This window comes from Manduca sexta, chromosome 25 (genome assembly GCF_014839805.1).
Source record: "Manduca sexta isolate Smith_Timp_Sample1 chromosome 25, JHU_Msex_v1.0, whole genome shotgun sequence".
Lineage (NCBI taxonomy): Eukaryota > Metazoa > Arthropoda > Insecta > Lepidoptera > Sphingidae > Manduca > Manduca sexta.
In genome coordinates, this window is record NC_051139.1 from 11392435 (window position 1) to 11408663 (window position 16229).

A 16229-nucleotide genomic window follows, 5' to 3' on the forward strand; every position below is an offset into this window, starting at 1 on the left:
TAAGTGTAATATTTATGTAAATGAAAAAAACTAATATATCAAAATCGTATTTCTTTAGAATTGAACGATATATATAATTAACTTGGTTACCTATAATTTCTGTCAAATAAAATACCGTTTTTAAATAACTTATAACAAGGCTGTATGGGCTAGAATCTTTTGCCTTGCCAATATAACAGGCAAACTTAAAAAAATTAAATGTCAAATCGCAAAGAAAAACTTGAGAAAATCCAACTTAGGTAAAAAAAGGAGAACTTCAAAATTAATTATTATTTTATATGGAATCATGTCAGTGAAGAAATGTATTTATAAAGATCATAAAAACGAAGAATCTGACAATTTATCATCACCATGTTTTCAAATTAGTTCTGACGTGCAACTCAAAGAAGTCCCAACGAATGGTGAGGAGTACCTTCTTAAAGTCATTCAGGAGCGTAAGAATATATCCACTGTGACAAAATGCGATAAAGACTTTTCAAAATTTGCTAAAAATCAATCGTGTTTTGTAAAGGAGGTGAGTAATTATATAGTAAGAAACCTCAAATAGAGCAAAATTTCTGCAAACCCAGTGTTGTTTTTACAATGCCTTGTTGATACAATACCTTCATAATATTAAGTGAGTTGTAAAACAAGTGATATCCTCCGGGTTTGTATAAATTTATACACAATAAAAATGTGTCAAATTACAGATTCTATGTTAATGCACAGGTACTATTAAATTGCTTGGAATTAGAATGTTTCTCAATATGGCGACAGGCTTCACTAGATTAACTATAGATCTAAAAAATAAGTTTAATATAGTTATTCTGCTCACTAATTTCACTGTTACCTGAAGAAATCCCTGGAAGCATTTAAATTCTCTCAAGTTAAATAACACGCTAGCAATATTTTTTTCAATTAAATTACTTCTTCTTTTTTTATATTGTGGCTGCCATCATTTTTTTTTTATTTGTTTTAGACAAATTCGAGTAATAATAGTTTAAATTATATTTCATTTGTATGGTTCCAGTTGCCACATGCAGAAGCGCCAGAACAGTTCAAACCAACAATAGAATGGCAAAATATTCAAGTTGCAGACTTTTCAGATGTCCGCATGTATATATCACGATTACTAGCTAAAAAGTCTATGTGGCCAAACAAACTTGAAAAGGTAGAAATATGTGAAAACAGTATAGTGGGATGGAAGGACTTCTTTGCTAAAAAAGAGCCAACTTTGTCTTGTGTTCTTGGTTTAAACCACACTCTTTTGGATGATGGTTTAGAAGCACTTTCAGTTATTATTGAGAAAACAACCCCAGGCGACACAATAGATCATAAAATAGGTAATTTCAACAATATTTTTACATATTAAAGTGATTTTATTGGCATGCCAGTGTAAAAAACAATATGGTAATAAAAAAGATATTTGTATTTGTCTATTTCAGGACAATGGATATATGCATTCTTAGCATGTACAAGGCAACCACTTCTTTCAGACACCACAAGTATATTACGAAATTTAGCTAGAAAGTGTGCAGAAATTAGGTAATATTATATTGATTTTTAGTTCAACCATTAACACCATTTGTGTTCCCAAAGTAGTATAGTAAAATAATACATATAACACATTTTGTAAATGCAGGTATATAAATATATAATCATTTTACTAACAAAATAATTTCTATGCAATAAGTCAACTATGTAATTTTTTGTTTTCTAAATCAGTAAGTATATAATATTCTCAAGAGTAATTGAAAACAATTGAAGTAATCTATACTATCATGAAAAGCAAAAGAGGTTAATGTAAATAGATAATATAGATAGATAAATAGATAGATTTTGATATTTAGGATACTAAGGTTAAATTCCCCAGTACTGTGTTATCCACATTAGCTGTTTTTTTTTAGTTTGTGTTGATGCATATAGCAAAGGGGAAACAAAATATACCTATATACTACAAATAACATTCTAAAAACAAGCTAGGTAGGTATGTCATGCTATTTGCAAGTAAAAACCTGAGGTAGGTTTTAAATACTGCACCTACACAATAAACCACACTGAGTATTGGAATATGTGGCAAGTCATGCATTCATCACCCTATGATGCAACATGCTAAGTTTCAAGAGTCCTAGTAACAATTAAATGGCCCACAATATCTTTTAAAATAGAGCATGATAATGCTTATATTGTGGCTTGATGGCACAAAAATTAAATAAAGCAATGGCAATTAAACATCTACATATCCATAATTCATAAACTCAATTCCTGTAAAAGATGTGCCACCTGTCAGCAAAAATAGATATCATGCTTATAAGTACTTGACGCATACTGCAATCTTAGTAACATAATTTGTTGCATATTGTTATCAATATGTGTCATGTATAATTCATAGATATTTTATTGCTTCCTGCTTTCTTGTATGTTTTCTTTTTAACTTTGACTAAAAAACTTACTTCCCAAAGCTCTAAAATAAAAATGAAACTAAAAGAAATTAGGACATTACAGTATAGATTATTATAAAAGTAATAGACTTCATAATGAAGAGGAAGCACCTATTTAATATTTAAATGCATGCGGCATTCGAGTGCATGGCCTACTTTTCCTTATTTTCCTATGTCAACTTCCACACATTTGATAAGAAAAATAGCTAACATAAAATATGACGGAACTTCATAATTTTCTTATGAACAGGTTTAAATATTCAAAATAAAAATATAAAATTAAATTTTCATATTCTTTAGAAAATCTACCTAGTTAACTTTTATAATGGCAAAAAATAATGACAATATTTTTTTTATATTGTCGCTCAATGTGACACAAGAACATAAGTTTTCCACTATAATAATACTTGAGATTAAAACTCATATATACATCCGCACTTCACATATCCTCAAATGACTAGACCTATTAAAAACAAATGCATTTTAGTCCATAGTTTTCCTTGATTGATGGTAGGTAGTTGGTATTATCGTGGGAACAACAGCAACGGGAATATCCAAATACCCATGCATTATTCAGTCACTGAATCAGCATCATATACGTTATGAGTAAGGATGATTTTTTTATTTCAGGTCTAGGATAAATCCAGAGGATGAAAACGCAAAAACTGCAGTTGGACCGTTGAATATTTTTATATGTTTAGTAGGTCGGTACTTTAGACAATACGATTTAGCAGATTAGAACTGATACACAACATATGTATAATATTATTATATCTATGACTTTGCAATAATGTTCCAGTAATTTTAAACCAATGTATTATTAAAAAATAACTTCTTACAAATATACAAAGGTTTTATTTAAATCACTCGACCCCATTTGTAAGCTAGCAAAGAATTCAAACTAAGGGTATTCTTGATCATCGGCATCGTAATGAACGCCCACTTGTTTTCGAATAGTATCTTCCAGTTTTGCCAGAATAAGGCTGTCATTATGTGTCATGCGAGGCGACTCCAGTAAACCTGTAAAATATATTACATCGCAAAATTACAACGAACAGTGATAACTCAAGTAGTAACTTCATCAATACCTACATAAAATATTGTCATATTTAAATTTGAAATACGAATATCATTGTTTTAACAAATAAAATGATAAGAATCAAAAATTGTTAACCTTCTCGTATGCATCTTTCAACTTCGAGGGCTTGGTAAACTAGTCCGGCACTGTTTGCAAAGTTGTATGGCAGGCTTGATGTATGTAGTGAAAATTGTTTCTCCTTTCCGTCAACATCAATCAATGTATTAGGAAAGTGGAAGGGCTCTTGAACCTTAAAAACAAAAGCAGTAAACACATGATTAAACTATAGTAAACAGTTCTATGTAATTTTTTAACGACGCGCGGCTTAAAGCAATCCCGATTCTTATCTCCAGATTTATCTCGAAAATAAACCAATCAAATTAAGTAATAGTAATCAAAATTTAATCCGATTGGTTCATTTCCCCGATTGTTCAAGATTGTTGAATTAAGACCATTACCGTTAGGTGATCTAGAGATAAGCTCATTAGGCTCTCAGTTTAATGTTTTAAATAGTTAAAGGTATATTCTATAATACGAATATGCAAGTATAAATTTAAGTATGATTAATATATATTGTAAGAAATCATAAGTATTTTAAAATAGACAGACACTGTACCTCGAAAACCTTTGCCGTCTAGCTATGGACTGACTGAATCAGCATAATTTAACGAAAAATTTTATGTAATCGAATGAGTTATCGAAGACTTGCAAAATGACAAGTTTAATTATAATAAATTATCGTTGCCTAGATTGTTTCGCCACCAATAAGCGCACGTTCAATTATCTAAGAGCCCATGTTGCAAAATACCCTGAATGAGGTGTCAAATAGAACCTTTAAAACTGTTTACTTTACGAGTAAAAAAGAACCTTCCCAAACATTATCGATCTCATAAACATTATTTTAGAAAAAGCGTCTGCGCTTTTGATTCCAAAAGATCAGCGATAAACTATTGGCCTAGTGTTGTCACTACAAAATAAAAATTAAATAGACCTTACCGTAGCCCGGCCTTTAGTTCCAACGACGGTAGCTTTGTTCCACAACTTGACTTTAGTATGCATATTAAGGACAGCGCGCCTGCCTCCATCATACTCTAAAATGACAGTATCGACCTCATCCACGCCATCCTCGTTTAAATCTCCAACTGCTGTGACTTTCTTAGGCTCGTCTTTAAAAATGAATAGAGCGAACTGCAGTGTGTATATGCCTATGTCCAAAAGAGCGCTACCGCCGAGTTCCTTTTTACTAAAAACATATATATTTTTTATTTCAGCCATGTCACATTTATGTTTCAAATAAACTTCCTATTAGGGAACGCATTGCCTGAGCTTAGGATACCTAGATCCAAAACGATACGTCACAATTACCTAATTGACTTATTTTATCCAATAATACTCCATGAAACACGATCTCTGTGGCGTTCATAGTTCTTAATTTATCGATCAAATTGATATCTACGTTAATGTAGACAAGTACGCGTGCCGTCACGATCCTATATGGAATAACACAATGGTAATTCAATAAACTTCCATCATCCATGGAATATTTTGGAACGTACCTACGATATTTGATATTCCTATTTCATTTAACTAATATGGTCTCTGTCTGATGGAGCATCGACCGCGCAATTGGAGACATACCTTCTTAATGACTTTAATAAACGCTGAATTTAGTATATTGCGTATTATGGTTGACAAGCAAGTTACTGGGTAGGAAATTAGATATTACATAAATATTCAAAACTGAAAATAAAAAGTCTTGACATTGTTACCTTACTCTTTCCGATTTTTCTATAGGCACGCCGAAGTTGACTTCAACGAATTTAACTTCACCAAGTTTCCCAGACTTTATGTCTTCCTCTAAAGCTAGGTATGCAGGGGCAAATCGTGACCATACCGCCTCCATCAAGAAGAGTTTCTTACTCTTTGCTATTTTAACCAAACTGGCTACTTGCTTGTAGTTCAAACACATTGGCTTTTCACAAAGCACATGCTTTCCGTTTTCTAGAAACATCTTGGTCAGCTCATAATGGTCGGGATTGAGTGCTCCTATATATGCAACATCTGTAAAAACATAGTAATAAATAATTTAATGATCCTAAGCCGACATTTATTTCTAGATATCATTTTTTTTTTAATTGATACTGCTTGGTTTAATCTATGCGATATGAAATGTAATTAAATAAGAATAATGTTTTAATTCTTTTATGCGAAAATCCCAACAAATTCAATAACAGAAAGGATCGTTCTTTTAGAGATTTAACCCGAGTAAATGTTTCGGATTAGGTTAAACAAGTGCAAACCGGTTTACAATTAGGTTGTCGCTTAAAAAAATACTCTTCTTATATTTATTTTGAGTAATCAGCAATATTCGAGGATTAACCCTTATAACAATAACGATTACCTACAAAAAAAACGTTATGGAGGAAACAGGTTAAACTTTCAACACTTAATGGTTTCCTGACAAAATGATGCTAACATTTACTCAGAATGTGTTATTGGTACTTTCCATGATGACAAGCATGACGTGTCGAACTACGTAGGTACCCTATGTTTGATCATGGTTTCTGGTATTGTGGATGCTCATTGCCTAACATCGCATGAAAATTACTTGCTCATTCATTGTTTTAACTTTTACGATAATAAAAATCCCACTGTACTTACCAATGTCATCACAGACCGCTAATAGTTGATATGAGTCAAAAACTTTTTCGATGTTGTGGATTTTTGCAAACTCTGCAGCCCTATCCTTATTACGAGCCGCTACTGCGACGATGACTTGGTCGCCTTTATCGGGATAAGTATTGAATGCGTTGACGAAGTCATTGCTGATCTTTCCAGCAGTAACGATACCCCAGCGAATGGTCATCTGTAAAAATATTGGGAATAAAAACTATACTTTAGTATACGAGTACCTAATATAGGTATTGCCTAACAATTGCTGCAAGTGCCTACAGTATATCTAGGGAATTGCCACAATTCAAGGGCTTATTCTGTGATTCAATTATATTTAGACATTAAACGAAAATAGATGGCACTCTAAAGTCGATTGCAAATAGATACGATAACACGTCATGACATCAACCACAGGTAGGTAGTTAAAAATATCTCCGAAACAAATAAAGGCGAATGATTATTTACCCTTTTGTCCTTTTAGTAGAAATTATTTGACATATCAATTTAGTTTATTGCACTAGGTTGCGCAACAAGAGCGCTAACAACTTCACGTTTTATCTGCAAGCGCTTGAATTATTTATGGTACCTGTGTTTTAAGTATGTGAAGAATCGATTTAAAATATTTCTCTATAATTATGGCCAGGATACAGATAATTTTGCGGCGGTTTATTTTATAGTTGAGCTGAACCTTTCTTACTCATGCAAATGAAGATTTCTACTGATAATTAGGCAGGTACTTATGCAACGAAATATTTTGTATAGATAGCTACATGTGGTCAAAAACTACAAATCGTGTGTACAAGGGGGTAATGTTCGAATGTAAAAATTACTGCTATAAACTGTCAAAAATTTTACGCCGGTTTAAAACTACAAGCAAAACAAAGGTTTTTAGAGGTGTTGTTCCTTAAAGTGCCTATGGGGTTCTAAGTGGCGGTGTAGAAAACATATCAAGGAATGTTTTGATGTAGTTTTTTTTTATTTCAATTTAATCGGAAGGATTCAAAGTGGACTACGATTTGCCATTCTGATAGAACGCCTTACGCGCATGCTAATTTCCAGTTACTTTTTAAACAATCAATTAATTAAATGAATCTATTTTAGCTGAAATTCGACCACGACGGCAGAACTCAACGCAGATTAGCCTGGTATGCTGGAGAGTATACCGTAAAATCTGTGCGCAGGCGCATTCTCTGTTCCTTCCCTCATATTGTCCGGTGAGACCACAATCCGACATGACCGGAGAAAAATTAGGCGCAGGACTAATGGCTTTACGTACTTTACGAGGCACGAATTATCACTTGACTCTTAGCTGCGATTGAATATATTTTAAGATGGAAAAAACCAAGTCATTTATTTATTTTTGGCACGACCCCGGATTCGAACTCAGAACATCATATAAGTAAGTTAATAGGGGACTTTTCGTCTCTTTCACTTAGGTATACGGAATATACGCATAGCATACGCTTTACAAGTACAGAACTGAGGCAGTCAATTAAAAATAAACCAGGATATAATAATATAGGTACTGAATATGGCGAGTCTTTGAATCCAAACTAATCCCACAATCTAATCTATTTTGAAGCGGTGCTATGATATTATTGCACCGATTACTCTAGTCTATATTTGTCTTGAGATTTAAACCGAATAATAAAAAAGCTAGAAAACCGGGTCTCTCTCTTACCACAAATGTACTTCCACGTAGATGAAAATTTAAAAAAATGCATGTTTTTAGTCAATTCAAGTCTTTTACACGGTCAAAGCCGTGAACAAAAATGGTCAAAAATAAACGATTACGAACAAAAAAAAACATTCATGTCGAATTGATAACCTACTCCTTTTTTGAAGTCGGTTAAAAATAATGAATGACGGGGCTCCTTCTAAATAGCCTAATCAATTTAATAAGACACATATTAAGACCGAAGCGCACTTGGTAACACGGCATCATGTCGTCTGTTGTTTAGCAATAATTTATTTGGCGTATAAAGTCTGTTAAAATGTTCGGTTCAGTGCACACAGAACTCGACCATAAATCTTTATCCACGGCCAGATTAAAATGCTTTTGTCCTCTATCAAGACTACACACATGAAATAATTTGAAAACTTACGTTATTTGTTTATGTTAAAGTTGTGTTAGTAAACTGAAATGGCGTGAGAAAATTGTTTATCAGATTATTGTTTTTGAATTGCATCATATTTACAATAACAATGAACACATTTGAGCGTACGTAGGTAAGTATTATAAATGAATGTAATTGTGGATTTTTATAGCCTCATATTCAAAATACAATAAAAATGTGTAATTATTTCAAAAAATTAGGTATAATTTTGCTATCTTTATATCTTTTCATTCATGAAAACTTTAAAATACCTAGATATTATTCAGCATTTTCATTGCGTTCCTCTAAATTTGTCCACGGGTGTCCATGGTCCATTAATTTTATAATAAAAAGGAGAATTTTACCGTTTTTTAATTATTTTGGATGATTTTTATTTTAGTTTCAAAGCATTTTTAAACATCCAGGACGCGACGCATACTCGTGAGAAGGCTAGACAGAAGATTTTAAGAGTCGAATAAAAGATATACGAAAATATGAAATTATTGTGGTAATTTCAACATTAACGGTGGCTCCAAAAACAACAATCAGAGTGTTTCGACAAGCTTGAGTACACATACAGTTGTTTAGCTAACTTTTTACCGTAATCGTGTGCTTTCATGTAAGGAAGCCGAAAGATCCTTTGCCGAACATTCTTCAAGTCCCAGTCCTGCATTTTGAGATAGGAACAGCGATAAAATCAGCTTTACTGAGTTATCTAGTCATGTCAGTCTGTCTATCAACCGAAAACTCAGCAGTTGCCTATTTCGTTAGATCATATTAAGTATGTGGAATGGTTTTGATGGATATTCACCCCCGAATTCAACCATACCTACGCGCTATCTATTTCTAAGCAATTTCTTATTGTACTTAAGTATAGACAATAGTATGCCCTCTCTAACTTTGCCTCAGACTTGGAGTGGCAAAATTAAAAGTACACCTACATTTAGTAAAGGCTAAAGATGAGTACCCCCGCTATAAAAAAATAATTTTGATCTTTTGTGATGGCCGTTCACTTCAGTCATTAGATATGACCCCAAAATACATTAATTGTATTAGGACTTCCAAAATAGGTACATCAGGCTATTACACAAATTTATAAACACCTGTACTTACTTACCTAAAAACTGTTAGATGCCTTTTGCCTTTTTGACAATCTCAGAGCAAGGTAAGTACCTTACTACCTAAGTATGACCAAGATTCAAGGGCATGCTAGACTGCACTGAACTTGGCAAGTACCTACGAAGGACTTATTAGCACATACTAACGGAACTCCTTCCGACAAACAGTTCGTGTGTGTTGAATATTATTATATTGTTATTATTTCGTAAGTAAGTTCTTATTGCTCTATTTAATATTTAAGTGATTTACTTTTTAAGTAAGGTCAGGGGGATCTTCCGTCTACGGGGGTATATCCACCGTTTTGCAATTACGAGCATTCTAATGGAAGGACATTTTTAATAGGCGTATAGGGTAATAGGTGATTTTTTACTCTATTACCCATACGGCTATCGAAGCTGTCCTTCGAATAGAACACGCGTAATAACAAAAATACGCATTCGCTCCTATAGAAGGAATAGGACTCCCTGACCTTAATCTATATACTATTATATAAAGCTGAAGAGTTTGTTTGTTTGTTTGTTTGAACGCGCTAATCTCAGGAACTACCGGTCCAAACTGAAAAATTCTTTTTGCGTTGGATAGCCCTATGTTCGTGGAGTGCTATAGGCTATATATCATCACGCTATACCCCATAGGAGCGGAGCAGTAATGCCTAATCTTAGGAACTACCGGTCCGAACTGAAAAAATCTTTTTGCGTTGGATAGCCCTTTGTTTGTGGAGTGCTATAGGCTATATATCATCACGCTATACCCAATAGGAGCGGAGCAGTAATGGTTAATCTCAGGAACTACCGGTCCAAACTGAAAAATTCTTTTTGCGTTGGATAGCCCTTTGTTCGTGGAGTGCTATAGGCTATATATCATCACGCTATACCCAATAGGAGCAGAGCAGTAATGGCTAATCTCAGAAACTAGGAGTTTGAACTGAATAATTCTTTTTGTGTTGGACAGCCCTTTGTTCCTGGAATGCTATAGGCTATATATATCGTCACGCTATGACCAATAGGAGCGGAGCAGTAATGAAACATGATGCAAAAACGGGGACCATTTATTAGTTTTGAGAGCTTCTGTTGCGTGCGCTGCGTAAACGGTTAAAGTTATGCAACAATAATGTATGACGGGATTGTTCCTCTTAAAAAGTTCTACAAAAATATATCATAAAACAAAGTCCCCACTGCATCGGTCTTCCCGAACGTGTTAAACTCAAAAACTACCCAACGTATTAGGATAAAATTTGGTATGGAGACAGTTTGAGACCCTGGGAAGAACATAGGCTCCCGGGAAAATATGTAGCGTGACTTTTATAACGGAAAACTTTAGCCCGAAAAACTTTATAACGCGGGCGGAGCCGCGGGCAAAAGCTAGTAATATAATAAAGTGAAAATTACAAACGTTTATTAAGTAATAAAGAAAACCGACTTTGAAAAACACGACGAAGGAAAAAATACTAACGTACTTAACTACCAGTTCAAAGTTATTAGTATGTATTATAACTGCATAGGGGCTCAGAATGCAGACATGAGTATTAGGTTAAGTACCTATCAATTGTTATCGAATAAGAGCAATGTCGTGTGCATTTTTACTTTGCAAGTTTTCCAGGGTGTGATTTTTTTATGTGTTTAGTTCTCTAAAGGAGCGCAGCATCAAAAACAATTGTTGTAAAAACGGGGAAAATTTACCTAATCCTTCTTAGAGCTTCCGTAACGTGTGCTGCGTAAACGGTTAAAGTTACATAGGACGGAATTGTTCCTCTTGAAAACTTCAAAAAAATACATGAATTATTTTAAAACAAAGTTCCCCGCCACATCGGTCTGCCTGTCAACGCAATAAACTTAAAAACTACCTTAAGTATTTTGATGAAATTTGTTATGGAGATAGTTTGAGACCCGACGAAGGACATAGGCTACTTTATACATACATACATACATAACATCACGCATTTATTCCCGAAGAGGTATGCAGAGGCGCAACTAGGGCACCCACTTTTCGCCAAGTATGTTCCGTCCCATGATGTGATAGGGGGCGAGCCTATCGCCATATCGGGCACAAATTCCAGACTCCGGGCTGATACTGAGCAGAAAAAACCCAAATATCACTTTGCCCGACCCGGGATTCGACCTCAGAGCACTATAGTACCGATAATTATATAGGTATCTACTTAGTACTTATATTACATAACTTACCTTAATACTTCTTCACATCAAACCGACGACTGTAAATATAAAATAATGGAACGGAGAATTATTACGATAGTGTTATCAAACACTTGTAAATTGTAGGTAATCAAGCAGTGAAAACTGAAAAGCGTTGATAACGCCTTCCCTGCTTCACGTCGATAACATTTTTTTTTGCAACACGAAGTACCGGAATCAAATACATCCAGACAATATCTGATGATTATAGATAGGAAACTAATTTTGCAAATATTATTCTATACTTACTTTAAATATTTTTCTTAATGTCGTAAAATCAGGTAGGTAAATACTTAATAATTAAACTGCCCATAAGTAATTTGCTCAAGCTAGAATAATAATATCCAGTGCACACTGCACAGCATAGCATTCATGCGGGAAATCCTAAGCAGATATTTATTCTATCAAATTAAATTATTGACGTCATTCACAAGAGTATTTATAAATTACAGATAAATGAAAAAATAACGGTCATGATTATAACATGTAACTATCATAGACGTTACAACGTTTCAAATTTCGTTATTTGTTTATATTGGCCGGTTATATTTTCAAACCCATTTTTTTATTGGAATAAATGCGATATTTTTTCTTTAAAGGAACCATGTGTAATTCCAAATAGTACATAAAGAATTTCAACATACACAATTGTTTAAGTTCATTACAGTTTACATTTCGTTTTTTGAAAGTACCTACAGTCCCTTTCATTTATCCTAGCAGGTATGATAGTTAAGTACCCCTTTATTCTTTAATATTCAAAATCCGATTCAACCAGTGATTTCTATTTTTAGGTGAATAAATATTTATGTTTCCTAAGTTTACCATAACATACTTAAGGCGATACCTCAAGGTCCATTTTCATACATTTTGTTTCGCCTTTAATCTGGGTAACTAAACAAGTATTGGCAAGTAAAGAATTTAAATTCACGTCTAGTTAGTGATTAGTTCTCGCAGTTGAAAGAAAAACGTAAAAATAATTAATAATCATGGATATTTCGGCCTTTAAAATTAAATATGACGAAATTTTAAAGGCCGAAATATCCATGATTATTAATTAATTTCTTCAACTTAAATACTAACTTAGTTACCATATTTAGTTACCCGAAACAAAAATGTATGAAAATGGACCTTGAGGTATCGCCTTAATTCATCTACTCTTTCGTATTTATTGTTATATTTATTAATTATTTTACTTCAAAACACCTACCATCCGTTAGATTAATTTTCGGGAACAATATAGTCCATTTTCTATATGTTTTAAGTATAGATTTTATAGTTCTTGAGACATTGTGATAAGTCGAATGAGTTACCTACTGTTTTAAAAACAATATAAGTACTTAGACACTATTTGTGTGTATTCCTAGTTATGCAATTATTCTAAGGATGAGTATTTATTTTTGACTAGATTGTATTAATTATAATCAATGTATTTAATGTGCCCTTTTATTATATAAGTTAAGCGTAGCGAGGCTTAGGCCTCGTACCAAACACGCATGTTTTAGTTTAATATTATCTAACAATTGAATCTAGGATTTAGGTATTATAGACTATCTCCAGTATCAGTACGAAGTGTTATCTTTTATAACAAGCAAATAAACAGTTTCGCTATAACTTCTAACATTGTGATGTTTCAGTTGAATTATTACGAAAATTTAAAACGGTGAGTAAGTACATGTTTGAAACATTAATCCCATCTTTTAAAATTTATTATATTATTACATTTAACCTCATTTTCGGTAAGTAATATCACATACTTAGCAAAATTAAAATTATAAATGCAACTCTAAGCATACCTACCTACAATCTTTAAACAGTGACATCTGCAAATTCACGAATATATTAATGTTATGTAGTCAGTAGTGCGTTGTTTTGTACTTAGTTATTCACGTACTTACGTATAAGATAAAAATCATAGCGAATAAGTAAGCACACTTAAATTAATATTTTACACATTTGAAATAATAGTTATTACTTATTTAAATATTACTAAGTGTTGCACGTATCTTCGCCCGCTTGAAAATATCTTTCTGCTAAAAATGCTTAAAACACGGCACGATGCCAGCACTATATTTAAAAATTAATAATGGGACTCCATTATTTCCCATAGGAGAAAATGGCCGGGATAAAAAATAGCCTACGTGTTGATCTAGGATATGAATCGTCTACCTGTGTGCCAATTGCATCTAAATTAGTTCAGTTGCTACTGCGTTTACATCTAACATATGTTCACAATACAATATATTTTTTACATTAGGTTTAAAATAGAAATTGCAGCCTGCTTTACTTTGTTTTTTAAATCTATTCATAATATACTTAATTTATAAATATTTAGGGGAAAATGTTCTTCAGTAGATCATATTATGAAACAGTGAACATTTTATTATAACTAAACCCTATTGCACTTTCACAGGCAATAAATTCATTAATACTCTTTCATATCCGGTGCTGCCTGGCTAGCCATTTTCGAACTCACTCGAAGCAGCACGACAGCAAATAGTTCGGTTGGTAAGTTTTAAAAAAATGAGTTTCTGAAAAAGGTTTAGCTTCGAAATAATTTAGATTTGTTGTATTGGTCATGTGTATTGGTTTTTGTAGTCTAATTGTGTTTTTAATTTCAAACATTGATCATTATAATTTTTAATGGCAAATAAAAACTTATACTGTGTAAAACCAAGTTTTATTACATTCTTCGAGATACAGTAGCTCCCCGATTCATTGTGACTCGCATATAGGCAATATTGGTTCAAAATTCTCCATCAACAAAATGTTTTATAATAATGTTTTAAATTCGTCATCTGACCTTCTAAAGATTATGAATGCCTTCTCACATTCAATACAAAACTTAGATCAAAAGATTTTAGTCCAAAATGGTTTTGTAAAAAAGAATCTACTGTGTAACATTATGCCTTCACTGTTTTTTATCACTGCAAATTTAAACAATTATAACCACAATTCACGTTGATAAAAAAAGCTTTACAACTATCCTAAGATATTGTAAAGATAAACAATAATATCGACTAACCTACATATTTAATCCAATTTTATTTGATATTACGTTTATTCTCTACCCCACATGATGAATGGTTTTTTAATGTTATACTTGAATATATCGCAATTATATTATGATGGAAGTACCTTCGGTAGAATTTACGTCTTTCCATGGTCGATGGATGTAACTCATGGATCCATGACCATTAGCCGTCCATTCCATAAATATAAAGAAAAAATCAACATTAGTAGATCAATTTATTTCAAAATGTCACAGTAATAACATTTCAAATGATAAGAACAATATAAACATACACAAAATAAATAGTTTATAATAACAGAATAGATTTATAATATTTTGCTAACTTATATCATTATTAATCAAACTTGGAATTCGAACGTAACGTCTTCATAATATTATAACGTAGAACCCTATACTGATGTTAGAATATTGCAAAGAAAAAGATTGCGCTAAATTTAGTTTGCTAATTTAACACAACGAGGGTAGGGTGCATAACGGGTACTAAACACTGAAATGGATGTGTAAAGTAATGCGCAAACATTAACCCTTTGTATAGTGATTACCAGCACCTCACACTTTACAATACAATTTGTATAATACTCGAATGTTATGTAGATAGATGTAAATTGGATGTTAAATTCTATTATTGTCGTTATGATAATTCAACTGCCTCTTCCATGAATTTAATTTACAATGTGTAACATATGCAGTACTCACAAACATAATATATGTCTTTTAAAATAAGAGTGTAATAAATGCAGTATTAAATTTTCATTATTATGTAAAAGAAACATAAGACACTAGACATAAGTATAGAAAAAGAAAAATATATTATACAGCATTGTGATTTGTTTCGTAAGCTGTAGTCGCATATTCAAACGAAGGGAAAGTGCAGCGGGACGTGGTCGTTGTCAGCGGCCCGCGGCAGTACATAGTGAACATTATTAGTAAACGTAAATCATAATATGCAATCTCAATACTGTTATTTACACCATTAAAAAGCCTCACCGCGCTGCATATTCCACTGATGCGACTGCGGTCTAATCTATAAAAGAACAATTTTAGGAACATTGTAAGTGTTTATAGTATGTTACTTACTAACATCTGTTTTCGTATAAATATAAGTAAAAATATTTAATTCTAATATGCACGATATATTCGTATAAAAATAATCTAGGCTAATCCTGGTATCCAACCAGGACTTAATATAGTTTTCAAAAAGCAGCCTTTAGAGCTTGATCTAAATCTGCGATCAGATCTTCTGTGTCTTCTAATCCTACGGAGAGCCTCACAAGTGAATCAGTAATTCCGAGTTCTTCCCTCTGTTTCGCAGGCACAGATGCATGTGTCATGACAGAACTGAAAAGTGAAAATAGTTAAATCACAAGCCACAAGCTGTAATTACATTAAGAATGTATGTAATATGTATACTATGTATCAATAAAACACACAGTCATAGTCGATCACATTAAATTAAATGCCATGATGAATAAAATACTGAATAATTCATGACTATTAAAATAATAAATAAAAGGCGAGGTACATATTTTATATGCATTTGCAACACTTGCGAAGGGGATTTCTTAGAAATAATCCTTTCAGTTGTGACAGGCCTGATACGTCGATTTTCTATGACACCAT

The 16229-nt window shown here is 32.7% G+C and overlaps 3 protein-coding genes across 3 annotated transcripts in view; 1 reads left to right on the plus strand and 2 right to left on the minus strand.

Annotated features, from left to right (window-relative positions):
- Window positions 1–194: 194 nt before the first annotated feature.
- Window positions 195–3264, plus strand: LOC119190624 (gem-associated protein 2-like). The gene is made up of 4 exons (XM_037442907.1): window positions 195–514; window positions 1010–1322; window positions 1425–1524; window positions 3051–3264. Exons 1-4 carry the CDS (start codon window positions 287–289, stop codon window positions 3157–3159), a joined length of 750 nt encoding a protein of 249 aa, XP_037298804.1. The 5' UTR covers window positions 195–286; the 3' UTR covers window positions 3160–3264.
- Window positions 3175–6364, minus strand: LOC119188489 (trans-1,2-dihydrobenzene-1,2-diol dehydrogenase-like; the record flags this gene model as incomplete). The annotated part of the gene is given in 5 exon segments (XM_037442906.1): window positions 3175–3440; window positions 3595–3748; window positions 4495–4741; window positions 5268–5559; window positions 6160–6364. Coding segments are annotated over 5 exon segments (1017 nt in total), but the record flags the coding sequence as incomplete, so codon positions are not given.
- Window positions 6365–15802: 9438 nt separating this feature from the next.
- LOC119190574 (uncharacterized protein F54H12.2-like) overlaps window positions 15803–16229 on the minus strand; it is a 23239-nt gene continuing 22812 nt past the window's right edge. Inside the window, exon 3 of the mRNA XM_037442780.1 lies at window positions 15803–15947. Coding sequence (XP_037298677.1) covers window positions 15803–15947 — 145 coding nt within the window. The remainder of the gene's footprint in view (window positions 15948–16229) is intronic.